This window comes from Camarhynchus parvulus, chromosome 1A (assembly GCF_901933205.1).
Source record: "Camarhynchus parvulus chromosome 1A, STF_HiC, whole genome shotgun sequence".
Taxonomy (NCBI): Eukaryota; Metazoa; Chordata; class Aves; order Passeriformes; family Thraupidae; genus Camarhynchus; species Camarhynchus parvulus.
In genome coordinates this window covers 64,599,805-64,614,889 of record NC_044586.1, presented here as the reverse complement: position 1 = coordinate 64,614,889, position 15,085 = coordinate 64,599,805, and the positions used below count along the sequence as shown (strand labels likewise).

Sequence of the window (15,085 nt, the reverse complement as noted above, 5' to 3'; positions counted from 1 at the left end):
TCCTCTGTGTTAATTCTCCCAATCCCTAAGCTGAATTTGTCTCACACAAGGAAAGCCATGACAACTAACTTGGACAAGAAACTTACAATTTATACAGCTCAAAGCAGAGATCTTGGAAAATTATTAAACCATAAGAAGAAACAAAAGGTCTCAAATATTTTATGCTGATACTTACCACTCCACTGTTTTCAGATCAAAGAAAACAGTGACAGCAAAGCTCTTGTGAGGATATCTAATCCATGACACTGAGAGGAGCCTCTCCACCAGCAAGGCACTGGCACAGCTGTGTCTCCCTTCACTCTGCAGCATCAAGTGAGTTTTGTTACTGGTACAAATGACAGACTCAAATCTGCCTGTACCCTCAGTCTGGTTTGTCCAGTTAAATGAAAATAAAAATGTGTTTTGCACTACAATCAGATGACACAAGGCTGGGTTGCTTTTCTTTTAAAAAAACCAACTCAATAGCATCCTCCAAACATGTGAGAGACAGAAGCCACAGTCAGACTATTATTTTGCACTTTGATCAATGCAACTTTGAAAATTCCTTATGCCAACAATTCTCTTTTAAACTGGTATTGGGTGAGATTATTAGAACAAAACCAGAAAATAATGATCACAGTTTATGCTCCTAGTTTTTGCAAATGACAGGCTAAGGTTTAGCCTGTGTAATAAACTATAATCAATAATCTTGCCACTTTTGCAATAATGCAAAAGCACTATATAGATTTTATCCACATTGCTTAGTCTAAAAATAAACATGTACAAATTAAATAGGATACATCATATATATACACATGATTCATTTATGAAAAGCAATTATTTGTGCCGAGAATAGCTAAAGTCCAGTTTGGAGCTAACCAAATAATTGAGAAGAAAGACAAAACAACATAAGCTTAATTATTATTATTTTAACATGTTAAAAATACAGTCACATCAAAATAGGGTACACAGTTATAAAACTGTTGCAGATGAAATAAGAAAATAGTGTGTATATATTTTATATATAAAAATCTACAGTATTTACTAATGCTGATACATATTTTGGAGCCTCAAGTTGTTTGCACAAATAAATTGTACAGCTTTGTTATGAATTACAGAACCATCATTAAACACTGAGATTATTACACTTAGCCACAATATTATATACATACATTTCTAAGCTGCTGTAAGCAATCAGAACTAAAGTAAGCCCAAGTCATATTTATCTTCACAATTTTAGTTTAGGATTTCAGTGTAGTGCTTGGCTACAGTTACTTCACTGCAGTTTGCAATTTTTAAAATATAAAATTGCCCAGTTATTAAAAATTACATCAGACACGTTATATACACAAAAAAAAGTTTTGAAACATACTAAGTAAATGTTACTTCCATTTGTAAAAATTGTTTTACTTCTGTACCTTAAAACTTACAGAGCCAACCTGCAGCAATAATAGGCACTAAAGCTCATTTTTTAAAGGAAAAAAAAATAATATCCATTTCTATGTCTTCAGTTAACAAACCTTACAAAACAAGAGGGAACAGGACAACCTTCCAGACTGGTGTTGATACCAATGTTTAGTACTTCAGTATTAGAGAAATATCTCTGTTCAGCACTCCAAGGACCTCTCCTGGTGAGACCCTCCTCTGCCTCAGCTCCTGGGGAGAGGTCAGCACATCCTGCAGCTCGCAGGACTCCATCACCATGTGCCACTTCACCTGCTTTGAATTCCACCCCAATTCACAGTCAAAACAGAAAGGAAAACACAAAGCAGAAAAGGCTGCAAAGACTAATCAGAATTACTTACATCAGCAGGAGTTTAAGGTTCCTGTTAACAACAGTCAGGGTCATTTTAGTGTAGAACACCGTGCAGTGTGAGCCCGACAGCGCAGCAGCACACGCCCCACCACAGACAGGAATCCACAATTTGGGGGGAAAAAGGGCAAAACACAACTAAATCCATTCAACAAAGGACACTGCATACTCACACAGCTCAGGGAATGTCAAGCTTGGAGCAAAGCTCAAACTCCTGCGTGCACTTCACAGAGGTGTCAACGAGCTGTGCAATCCTCTGATACCTGTGAGATTTGGCCCTGCAACCAGTTTGAGTCTGACAGCACAGCGTGGCAAAAAGTGAAGGGTGCAGCACCATTTCTGTATCTGGCATTAGGCTCACTGTGCTCCAGTCTTTTGCATATAGAACAACATTCTGAAGGTAGATTTGGGTGAGAAGGTACAAATTCTCCATTTTTGATGCACTTAAAAAAACTCCTAAACACTGCCCTGAATTTAAGCACCATTTCTTAGCCAGATTAGAGAGACATTTTTGGCTATCTGCTTTCTCCTGCCTGCTCCTTCCTGCTGAGGAAAATGACAAACAGTAGTCAAAAGAGAGGAAATTAACTCTCACATATGATTAAATTAATAATCCCAAAGCATCTCTCCTGCCCAGAACAGATACTGGGATGCTGAGGCAGCTGTATAAAAATGACAGAAATTCCCATTCAAAATGAATGGCTTCTCAAATAAATTACAAAGAAAAATTAATATGAAATAAAAGTACTTCACAAACTTTGCCCAAAGTTAAATGCATTCAAATTTAAACTCTTTAGCTCTTTTCCATATGAGTTTGTGTACTGTAAGTGCACACTCACACAGGCACACACGCACACATCTGTACAGTGCATTAACAATGTCAGTCAAAACTTTTCAGTGTGTTACAGGTTTTAGGCAGAAGGATTGTAACACGAGTTATTTAAAATGCAAGGAGCGACGACAGCATGAACCACGTGATGTATATGAGCTTATTGCTATGTCTATGTGCATTAGATCACTTCCAGTAGCTTCCATGCAAGTCCAAGAACTCCACCAGCTTTCAACCAAAGTCTGAAACATCTCTGAAAAAGTGTCGTTATTTTTGAACTCACATGAACAATCCACATTTCAGAGAACTGAGGAGGACTACTACTAACACAGTACTGTTCAACTGGTTTTGGTTCTTGCCACTTTACTAAGCACAGCCAGATTCTCAGAGAAGCACAGACTCATGCACAGACTCATGCACACTCAGATGCACAGACAATCCATCAGTTCTGCTCCGATAGTGCTGGGCTTGAGCTGACGGGCTGGCATATTGGTACTGTGGAGAACCATTCTCTTCCAAGGCTGGGGAAGTCCTGTATCTCACTGGACTATCCACAGAAACAGCAGGAAGACCGTGCTCATGTAAAGGTGTTGGCTGAAAATGCTGGTATTTCTGGAAATGATCCAAGTGGCCTTTGTTCAGGTCTTGGCTCCAGGGCTGCCTGTAGGGTTCGTGTCTGTAGGCGTAGCCGGCATCCGGCCACTTTCTCTCCTCTGGCAAATAATCTGCTGGAGGGATGATGAACTTGACACCTGGGGAGGACCTCGAGTTGCTGGTGTATGCATCAACAGGAGCGACTTCTGTCTGAGCAGGGGCTGCTGGAAGAGCATTTTGGCGACTGGCAGGATAGGAATTCATTTGCAGTTTATTTGGGGAATAATCTACTGGCATAAAAGGAGCGTATGGCCTTCCAGAGGGGCTGGGTCGATTCCCATGGTAATGCAGAGGTGCAGAACCTGCATTGCCTATACTGGAAACATGCTTTGGAGAATTCCCATAGTAAGTAGGGGGATTACTATAACCTGGCAGTGGCTGCTTTACATTCAGTCCATGAGATGGACCATCAGACTGAGATGCATATTTTGGAGATCTGGGTTGTGAAGTGAAGGTGTAATTATTGGGTATTTTTAATGGAGCTGGTGTTTTTTCCATTTGCTTTCTTGGACTATTAGAAAATGCTACATGCCTAGGACTTTGTGGATGAGCTCTCTCAAGCATCTCTTCAACAACATTCTCGTTCTCAGTTTCATCCTCTGAAACATTGTCATACTGAGATGCATTAGACCCTCGCTTACCTTCATCAGCATCCAAAACCCTCACCTTTTGCTTTACATTCAAAGGCTGCATTTCTCCAGGACTTGGTGGTGGGCCCAAACCAGAATGGTTTACTGGCCTCCCTTTCACCTCTGCAGTAAGTTTCATTGTCTTTTCCATTATTTTGATATCAGATGGTTTATTCCACTTAGGTACAAATTCCCTTCTTGTGTTGGAAGTAGCATTAGAATTCTGATTAGCAGCTGCATTATTGTATAGACTTGAGTTGTCTTGCTCTGCTGGCTGAGGCTTTTTTCTGGTATCCACCTCATTCTTAGGCAAACTGTTTGGTGTCTCTACTGGTCGAATCTTTTGCAGTTTTAAGGAAGGTTTCTTTTCCACAGAATTAATTCTTTTTCGGTTATTTGGTGAACTTTCTGATTCTTCTTCTGTGGATGGTCTTCTCTCTGTCCTTTGTCTTGCTGCTTGTGTACCAGTACTGTTCTGTCCATTAAGCATTGGAGTGGAGTTAAGCACAGAAGGCAGAGGTCCTGATGGAATCTGCCCCAATGGCTTCTTTGGAAATTCATCTTCTTTACCTAAAACAAGAACATGAATAACATAAATTCACATTTGTGCAGAAGCCTTCTTTGATCTGTTTATCATGCAAGCACAAATAGCTAGAAATTAACTTGGCTTCTCTCTGGGTCACCATTCTGCTGAACACCTCAAAGGTTCTTCTGTACACTGACATCAAACACAGACTTTCTTTAGCCTCTCATCCCAACCAGTTATTCCTTCCTACAGCTGATGCAATCTCACCAAGCTTTTGCTCTATCATGACACTGCTGAAAAAAACTCCTTTTCCTAGATGGCATGTTGGTTACAGTACCTACTCTGTATGGAATCCTCCTCACATTGTTACATTAAGCAAAATATTTTGTCCACTTTAAAAATCCTTCCCAATATCACTCTCCCATTGGATTGTTTTCCATTCATTCATCCTCTAACGTTCACCTCTAGCAAGCCACATCACCAGCTCCTCCCTCACATGCACAAAGTTCCCAGATGACATCTTTGAACTGTCTCTCACTTCAGTTTTTGGGTGAAGCTCCTCAATAACATCTAGACAATTAAGACTTTGTTCCCCTTAAACCCTTTCCTGCCTGGAAATTTCATCCTCAGTATGAAAAACCTCCAGTAAAAGGCTCTATACAGAGAATCTTTTTTTCCAGTTCAGCTTTTTATCAACATAGAACAACTGAAGCAGCTGACACCAATCCTGGCCACGTCATGGTTTCAATTGAGTGTTCCATGGGCGGGTTTTGTAGGACACAAGGACATCATTTACAGAACAAGGACACGAATGGGAAGTTCTCCCAGACTGGAGCTAAACACATTGCAACAGCCAGTGGTAAACATCAACAGTGTGGGGACCCAGAGCAACCCACAGTGACATACAGAAACAATGAAGAAGTGTTTCATGGCTCAATGCTGCTCACAGAACAATTCACATCAAATTTTCTACTGCAATCCTTCTCCTTAGCAGTCAATGCCCTCCATAATCACAGCTAAAGTATTTTATCATATCTATTTGCATATAACTTATTTAATTGTGTCATCCATTACTTTCCCATTATAAGAAGAAAAGGTCATGCACTTCTCATTAAATGTATTAATCTAGATTTAATTCATTTGATGTTAAAAAAACCACAAAAGTTTAAAGTCCTGTTCGCTGTGTATCTATTTACAAACAGAAGCTTTGTTGTAAGGAGGAAAAAAGAAATGGCTACCATTGCTTAAATGCTATACAAAATAAATGGTATAAAATGGCTGTTGGTAAAATAATTTTGTCCAATCTCTGCTTCTTCCTAAGGCAAGGACTGTAGAATCTCTTCCCATCAGAGAGTTAGCACGTCACTTTCTAGCTATTTGTAATTTCTTTCTTGTAATTCCTTGTTTGTCTGCAAGGGTTCACAGGAGTGAATACACACAACTGCCTCTCCCTGACAAGGGCTGTAGTTACAAGTGAGCTATGTTCATTTACACAGGCATGAGCAGGAGCTCAATCTTTGATGAGTGGTGCCTGATACAGACACACTGAGGAAAGCCAGCAGCCAAGGTGACTGTAATTTGTTATAACAGTGTAACAAACTACCAGCACGGATCAGTGGCTGTATAAACAAAAGGAAAACTGAGTTTGAGCCAGCCAGGAGGACAGCAGAGAAGAACACAATGGTGCCATCACAACAAGATAACTAAATAAATCACTTAATAGAAACAGCCTAGATTTGCCAAACAATTAAACTAGTGTATTCTTGATTTTTCTTTGTAAGGGTCAAAGGTCATATGGAAACCTAAAACCTACTCTTTGCTTCAGAATTAACTTCAGAAACCTCACTTCACAAACAGCAAACACAGTGGGGCCAGGCCTCAGCACCAGGCTCCAGTGAGTGGCTCTTGGAATTCCAAGTCTGATGTTTGGTCTCTTTCAATATGGGCCCCCACTATTCCCAAATAAAATCTGGAACAGGGCTCTCAGACCTGCCCCCCAGCAAGGGAGTGTTCCACCACTGGAAGAACAGATGAGGGGACAAAGGAAGGAGTTGCATGGATGCTGTAAAAGAGGTGATTTAACAGCTCTGCAATACACTGGCTGCTGCACCAGCCTCTCCAAAATCATCCTTTAGTCTTTATGAATAGGAGTTCACTTTCTGAACTTGCTTCTGTTTGGCAAGAGGCATTTGTATCATTTAATTCCATCTGCATCCTCAAATACACCATTAGGCAAAGGTGAAGATCTTGTCTCCTAAATAAAAGTGAATTCTGTACATAATAAACATTCCTGCTACTTAAACCATAAATTGCAGTGCTTTCAGTCTTACTAATCTTGAATGTGAAAATAACATGAAGTCTGCATTAAGAAACAATACTTTGGTACATCCAAAATACATACCAAAAACCTGCCATCTAAATCATACAGAACTAATCTTTATGGGCTGCTAATCCATTTATAGCCTCCAGGAATAGCAAAAGAAAATGGCTCTGCAGCTTTGCTAAATTATTTAATTTCTGTCCTTGTATAGAAGACATGTTTTAGAAAAAGTGTTTACTTTCTTCCACACTTTAAGTTAAAATATTCTAGTCATATATATAAAAACCTGAAGACCAGTTCCTCTGGTAGCTGCAATGCTTCCTTCATTTGCCCAGGGTCATCAAAAACATGAACTGATTTATTTTCTCCCAGCTTTTACTCTAAGAAATGTCTACAGAGCAATAGCAGATCCTTTAAATATACCAGGTTGCACTATAAAGGTGGGGTTTGTGTGAGGTTTTGGTTTTTAATTTCACACACTTAAGGTTTTGCCTAATTACCATTAAGCTCTAATAAACCCAAGTGAGAATACTGCAGACATTTTTATTGAATTCTATCAAGGCTGCTTTGTGTCACCTTTCCTTCTCATTTCAGGGTAAAGAAACACTCTACAGCCTATGTGGGCTGCATGGTCTAGATGATGTATCCTGTAACATGAATCACAGCTGTAACATGACTATCAGAGAAATCTTGCCATGTCTGTAGTGAAATTGTTAGAATTCAACATTCATTCACATCCTGAGTAACAAGGAAAATGTTGCAAGAGAATAATTCACCTAGAAGAAAACCTCTGCATTTTAACAGCACAATCCTGTGTGTATAGGCTGGTAACACCAGAGCTCAGTGCTGTCAGGGAAAACAAAATACAGAACAATGGAAAAAGGCTCAGTGGGGAAAAGAAGAAATACAGGTTAAACCTCAGCCACAGGACTTCCACAAAACTTGGTTTAACTTGACCTTGGATGCCAACAAGGGGCACTGGTTGCTCAGTCACCCACATCTGCCTGTGGAACTAAGCAAGGCCACATTGCTGGAGGTACCAACTCAGGAATCAAGGCTACCAGAACAGCCTTGTTCTGGTTCAAAGGTGCTCCAGCACTGATCACCTCCAGCCATAAAAAGCACTGAGAGGAAAGGAATTGTGTAAGGATCTAAAAAGACATCTGGCAAACGAATCTTCTAAAGGAAATTTTTTGAAACTGCAAAATGGCTGCTTAATTCTAATTGAAGCGTACAGATCATACATAAATACCTATACACACACGGAATTGCCACTTCCAGTGAAACAAGAATTCAAAAAAACCCAAACCAAAATAGAAAAAAAAACCCCAATAAAAACTCCTGAAGTTCCAAAAAAGCTCACAAAACAAACAAGTAGAGGATAACCAAATTACCACCATGCACATGACTGCAATGGGACACTCTTCAAATGCACAAAGAACATGCCAACTGTGTTTGGGAATGCTTTAAGCAGTCCACTATCAGCAATAACAGCAAGAAACCCATGATGCTGCATGCTAGCAAGAAAGAAAGAAAAAAGGTAATAAAAGCAAAACGCTGAGGATAAAAAAAACATAATGCAAAAGCAAACAAAAGAAACCAAGGAACAACAAACATCTCTACCTGAAGAGGTACACAAACAGCTCACCAGACAAGCATGCAAAAGCACCAATTCCTTCAAGCCCCATTTCTTTTATCTAACATTTTCCCACTCCAAATCTGCCTAAAGCCTCACACACAGCTCTCAACCATCTACTGTAGCATTTCAGCCACACTCACTGTTCAAACTCCTCCGGTTTGAGCAGGAAGACATTTTAGTTGGATGTTTTAAAGGAAAGTCAATTGAGTATCTGTTTGTGTTGCTGATCCAAGATCTGAGTTAATTCACTGTCTGGACATATCTGTCTGACTGAGAAATGGAGAAACTGCCAAATTCTGTAAGAAGTACTTTTGGGACAAGTGCCTCTCTATACAATCTGCGATGTTTACATACAAGAATTGAAAGCATTTTAAAAGCAGAAGTTAAGGCAAAGATGTCTAGTTCAGCTGTGACTGTTTTGACCTGTACAATAATCAAAATATCCCTTTGTCCTCTGAAGTAATCAGGGCAATGAGATTTTTCCCAAGCTGCCAGTATTCCTGTGAGATATGGATGTCTCTACTTTCATCCTTCTTCCTTCCTTCAACAGAGTAGATTTCTAGACAGTTTAGTTACTGCCTTTTCCCAAAAACAACCACTATAATAGCTTGTGTCAGAGTTTACAGAGCAGGAACTATGGATTTTCTATTTTTCCTTTAAAAGAAAGGTAGTGATTTAGTTGCCTTCTATGCAATATAGCATAAAATAAGAAAACAACAAAGGAAATATGGTGAAAAATGGGTGAGGAAGGAGAGCAATGGAATAGAGGGAGACAACTTAAGCAAAACAAGAACACTCAGGTGCTTGTTTGTTGCTGGCAAACATATTCCCTGACGTGAAAAGGAGCAAAGCAAATACGAGCAGATCTGACTGTTCCCCAAAAGATAAGAAAGACAAGCCATATGAAAGAAAGTTTGCCTCTCTTTACTTCCTCCTGCTCAAACAAGCCTTGGCCACCACCCAGTGGAAGTCAATCTGCACTACAAGACTTTCAGAGATAATTGCTCCAGGAGGCACTAACAGCCTCGTGCATCGAGCAGCAGACATATAATTGGAGTAAAGTGCTTTAAGTGCTCTCTCCGGTGAATAACAGTCTAGTCCTTAATTTCAGCACCAGAATACATGCACTTTGACTGTTCTAACACAATTTTCAAGGATAGTAATGGTCACAAAAAAAACCTCTTAAAATGACAACTTGAAATTTTGTGTTTATTTTCGACCAGTGACATCCCATCTTCTTCAGTTTACAAGACCAAGAGAATTTTAAAGAAACTTGAGTGCCTGCACTAGAAGCTCTAGCTGCTGTCTGAAAGTCAACCTCTGCTCCTCCTTCCTTTATATGCCATCATTGGCAAAGGAGTTGCTAAATGAAATAATGCTGGACAACTTGAAGGGAGAACTAAAAGCACTGTGTGCCTCTCTTGCAGCTGTGTCACTTTTATGGTACTGACAGTAAGGAAAAGTTATTTTATAAACATCTGCATTCAGATAAACAACAGAAATCTTAACAGGTTTGGTTATTAGCCAGAAGATACAGGTGATCAGCTGCACATCTGTAAAGTGCCCTTGCAAAAAAGAAATATCTAAAATTAACCACTGCTTTACATTCCTAATTCCACATTTCTGCCAGAAAATTTACTTCCTTGAAAAGTCAGTTTTAAACAGCAATGTGAGCAATGACCAACACAACTATTTGGATCATGTATTTAAAGCTCATGCAAGTTTTAAACAGTAAAGACTTTTAAATGATGCAAAGCCAAAGTCTAAAACTGCTAAAGATATACACTAACTGTATTAGTATAACTCCACATATTATTTTAGTTCATAGTATTGTAAAGTAGTTGCATCACACAAAAAACAAGGCAGAAAAAATTAGTTTAGTTTATTAAAGCATGAAGTGCATTGTCTGAAATAGCTACTTGTGTATTCTTGAAGTACAAGAGAAAAATCCAAAATTCCTCTGAAACAAAACACAACCAAAAGAAAGACACCATCAGAAACAGGAAAGCCAAGCTGATTTACATATTTCTATTGCTTTGGCTGCCAGAAGGTTCATTAACAGGAGAGAACAGACATTATTTAATAGATTACTGAGGTAGTATACATTTCTGCACTATGACTGATGACTGTGTAAAATAGATCATTGAATAAAAGATACTGATAATAAATTTAATAACTTCAAAGAAAAATATCAGATAAACATTTTTAAATTTATGGCAAATGCAAGATTCAAACTTTGCTAGTTTTCCCCAAATACAGAAAAGATTGGGAAAACTAGAAGGACAGCAGTTTAAAGCTGGTGTTAATCACAAGGACACAGGAAAATTCCAAATTTGCCAATTTTGCTTTAAAATTAAGCTACAAGACCTTTGTCTTTGATTTAAGGTCTTCAGCTGCTGCAAAGTCTATTAAACTTTCAGCCACAAAAAACCAACCCAGGAACTCCCTGTCCACCCTTTTCAGGACCCTGATATTAAAACACAGGTGAGAAACTGTCTCAAGAAGAGACCTGAGGGGCTTCACATCCTGAAAATGGGCCTGGCTGTCTTGTTTACCAAACACTGGATTAATAAACTGTTTTCAGCAACATATTTTTAATATGGAACTTTCACTGGTAAGCACTTCTGTTTATTAAAGTCAGACACTATAAAAATCTATCCATATATAAATATTGTTTATTGAGCATTGCATTATTCATGTAGTCCTACAGGAAAAAAAAAATACAGCAAAGCTAGAAATTCTATCCATATCTTGTGAGCATTTCTAGAATTTAGCTGCTGTTTTAAATAACAGACAAGGAAAAAATTTGCATCAAGGAATTTTGGGAATCAATGGTGTATACCAAGAAAATTTTTCACATTATGGTCTTAATATCACCCTTGAATTAAGGAATGGATGGTTGAATTTACATTGGATCTGATTCCAGGAGAATATGTAAAGTGACACAAGTTTAGGTGAGTGTGCTCTTCAAGAACCAGCCACGGTGTGGACATACTTCATCACATTCCAGGCAATCCAGAAAATACCAACTGCCTTTTGTTCTTTTTGAGGCTGTGTCAGAGACCTTCAAGGACAGTTTTTATGTACAGCTGTGACAGCCTCCTTTCTCCAAGGTCTAAAAACCCACAGCTCCCCAGGCAGAGGTGTGCTTAGCCCCCTGTTTCCAGAGCCATGGGAATAGAGGGATGCCCACCTTGGGGTGCAGGAACAGCATCAGACTTCCAAAGCACCCTCTCTAGGTTGGAGTTGCTATGGGCTACCCTGCATTGGTCAGCACTCAACTAGAAATCAGCACAGAAAGGAAGAAAAATCCTTGGCCTTCTTGATGCAAAACAGCCACGGTAAAAACAGTGCCAATCACTGACACCCAAAATTAGCAAGATCTCCTGAACACGCATCTCTTCTGGCTGAGCATTTTAAGGGCTTTGTCAGTGAGAAAATATTAAACAAGTCCCTTCCTTCTGTGCTCTGAAGGGAACAAGGAGCTCCTTAATTCAGGGAGAGAAGCCATGGAGGAAGTGAGCCAGAGAAAGCTACATCAGACATAAACAGACATCCACTTTAAAGTAACACAAAAGTTATTACCTCTTTTAATATCCTACTGCAGCTTACCCTACTAGGGCAGGAAAATCTATACAGCCTAACAAAGGATGCCAGATGGAAAATTCCACTGAGCTTAATTAGCTCACTGCTATTCCTGGATGACTGATACTGATGCAACTGCAAGATGAAGATTTTTTTTTTCTTGATCCTAACATGCATTTTTACTTTAGCTCTTAAAGGTGTAATTTTTGCTCAGTGAAAAAAAAAGTACAAGATAGGAAGTAGTACTTTGATTTCAGATGAGAAAACTAAAATAAACATTATTTTCTCAGGCTACAGTGAATACTTAAATGAGCAGGCTGGTATTTTTTGTGGCTGTATCACCTCTAAGAGTTTCATATGTTTTAGATGAAATTAGAAGAAAAACAGTGCAATTCAAGGTAGTAAAGAGAGTGGAGCCAGACATTCATTTGCATGGGGGTTCCATGGCCAGGTTTTGGCAGCCTGTGGGAGGGACCCCACCCTGGAGAAAGGGAAAGTGTGAGGAGTCCTCACCTTGGGAGGAAGAAGCAGCAGGAACAATGTATGATGAGCTGACCACAGCCCTCATTCCCTGCCCCCTGTGCTGCTGGGAAGGAGGAGGTGGGAAAAAAACAGGAGTGAAGTTGAACCCACGAAGAAGGGAAGAGTGAGAGAAGGATTTTATCAAGGTTTTATTTCTCACTATCCTACTCTGATTTAATTGATAATGAATTCAGTTAATTTCCTCAAGTCAAGCCTGTTCTCCCCATGATGGCAATTGCTGAGTGATCTCTCCCTGTCCTTATATTGATCCAGAAATCTTGTTTTGTTTTCTCTCCTCTGCCCAGCTGAGGAGGGCACCTGATATCCTATCACAACACAAGAACAAAGCTGAATGTCTAGAGAATGTTCAAAACCTGAAAAAGAATATTGCCTGAAGACAGTGATCAATAAAACCAAAATTAGGAGAGTGCAGAAAATTTTAAAAAATAAAACCAAAGGCTTATGAAATTTATACCAAGAACAAATGAGGCAACATCACTCAAGTAATAAGAGCAGACAAATCAGCTAGATTCCCAAGGGTTAGGCTGAAGGCATCTTATTTTCAGTTTGTGAAAGGTTAAATAATGTTCCCTTCTACCCCTAGCAAAAACATACCACCATGAAAGGCTTGCCCCGGTTAATCTGAAATCAAAAAGGAAAAAGCTCAATTCCAGCACCAAAATACACTTCACTTTGGCTTTGCTCTTCCTATTTTAAAATTAAACCTTCTCATTCATGTTCAGGGGGAAAAAACCAACACACAAAAGACATTCACACTGCCAAAGTGTCTCAGGAAGAGAACACAGTCACCATTCCTTGCTGTTGGTATCCACAAGACTCAATGAGTCTCACATTTTCACCCCCCTGTCACAAGGGGGGTGACTCTAATATCACCTAAATCCTCCTTGAATCTTCCATGAAAATCCAGAGTATTCTCAAACAAACTTTCATTTGAAGACATTTTATGTTCTACCAAAACAAAGGCCTTAAAACAAACAAGTTCTGAACAGACTTTCTGCCTTCGCATCAAGAAAACTTCCAGTAAATTCTGTATTTTCCACAGAAAATCTCAATATGACTTACATGCATGTGATTTTCTAGGCTGGAAGATACACTACCTCCATCAAGTAGCAAGCTACAAAAATCTTTCCCAATTCTTCCCCTACCACAGTTTCAAGTGGAACTTTTCACTGATGAAATTTACTTTATCACATCCATAAAAAACCCCTATGTGTCTACAGACAAGGGAAGCTGTTGGGATAACCCCCTCACTGTTCAAACATAACCATGGAGAACTCTGTATTTAGGATTGGACAGGACTCCTATGATCTATCTCCTTGCACCATGGTGGTGTGGCACTGATGCTGAAGGACACAGCTGCTCAGATTGTCACCCACTGCACCAGACACCTGAGACAGCACCTGGCTGAAGTGTAGAGACAAAGAACAACTTCTTCTGAAGAGAAAGTCAAAACTGAAACTCAGCTTGGGGGAGAAGGATGGAGAGATGGTGAAATAGGAATGCTGTGGTGAGAAGGGGGAAGCAGATGAAAAGGAAAGAAAGCAGAGTTAGACCTGTTGTGGGTGGAAGAAATTCTGCTGCACAGATTGTACATAAATTCAGGAACAGGGCAAAACAAAGGAATAGGGAGCAAGAGAAATAGGGACTCTGAGAAGAAGCAAAATAAGAAACAAATACACAGGAAGTGTTTGTACTCCATAGGAACAGATCTGAAGAACCAGGTAAAATAGGTATTTACCTGTGATGAGGAGTCCTGACACAGCCCAATACTACATGCAATAAATAATGTCAACAGAAACAGAAAAATTAAGTTCATTAATGAAAGAACAAATTATCACAACAATGCTACACAGGCAACCTTTATTCTGACACTTCTTAACTTCTGAAAGCTAACCACAGCAACTTAATAAAGTTACTTCAAGGTAAATTCTGCCATGTTTGGAATTTTTTAAAAAACATTTTCTCACATACTTTTCTACAATTAGCAAGGATAAAGTAAAAGAACTCTGAGTAATCACAAGAAAAATTCTAATTAAAGACTATGGAGATAGGGATAGAAAAAAGAATAGAATCTTAAAGAGATCCTATACATTTCATAAGCAAGATCACATGAAACAACCATCTCTCATCTGCAACCAAAAAGCACAAAGGCTAAAAAGAAATAATGAAAACTATTCTATTAAACACCCAGCAAGTCTATCACTTGCAAAAAATTAAAAATCTGGATTTGACAAACAGAAGAAGCTATTTGACCTGAAATTTGGTCCACATCTAATCAATCTACAAAACAGTCTGGATTCCCAGACAATGTAGTGTTTCAGACACTTTGAAACCTTGATATTTGATCCTCTGTCTGAAAGGTTTTATAAATTCAAGTTAATAAAATTACCAGAAGATGGTACTTTTCACAGTGCTTTGCCATTACCTTAAAAACAGTAAATAAAATACCAAAAGAAGAGGAATATCCAGGAAAGGAAAAGTGGTGATTTTACACTGTAAAATATTTTTGGGTAAAAATTCCCCAAATCTATGCAGTGATGAAGAGGAAAATATTTGCACAGTATTCAA

At 39.0% G+C, this 15,085-nt stretch overlaps 1 protein-coding gene across 4 annotated transcripts in view; it reads right to left on the bottom strand.

The window, feature by feature from the left end:
- Positions 1 to 889: 889 nt before the first annotated feature.
- Positions 890 to 15,085, bottom strand: part of USP6NL (USP6 N-terminal like) — a 113,371-nt gene continuing 99,175 nt past the window's right edge. For all 4 annotated transcript variants that reach the window (XM_030959413.1, XM_030959410.1, XM_030959412.1 and 1 more), the window contains one exon: positions 890 to 4,474. In XM_030959413.1, coding sequence (XP_030815273.1) covers positions 3,006 to 4,474 — 1,469 coding nt within the window. In that variant the 3' untranslated portion in view covers positions 890 to 3,005. The remainder of the gene's footprint in view (positions 4,475 to 15,085) is intronic.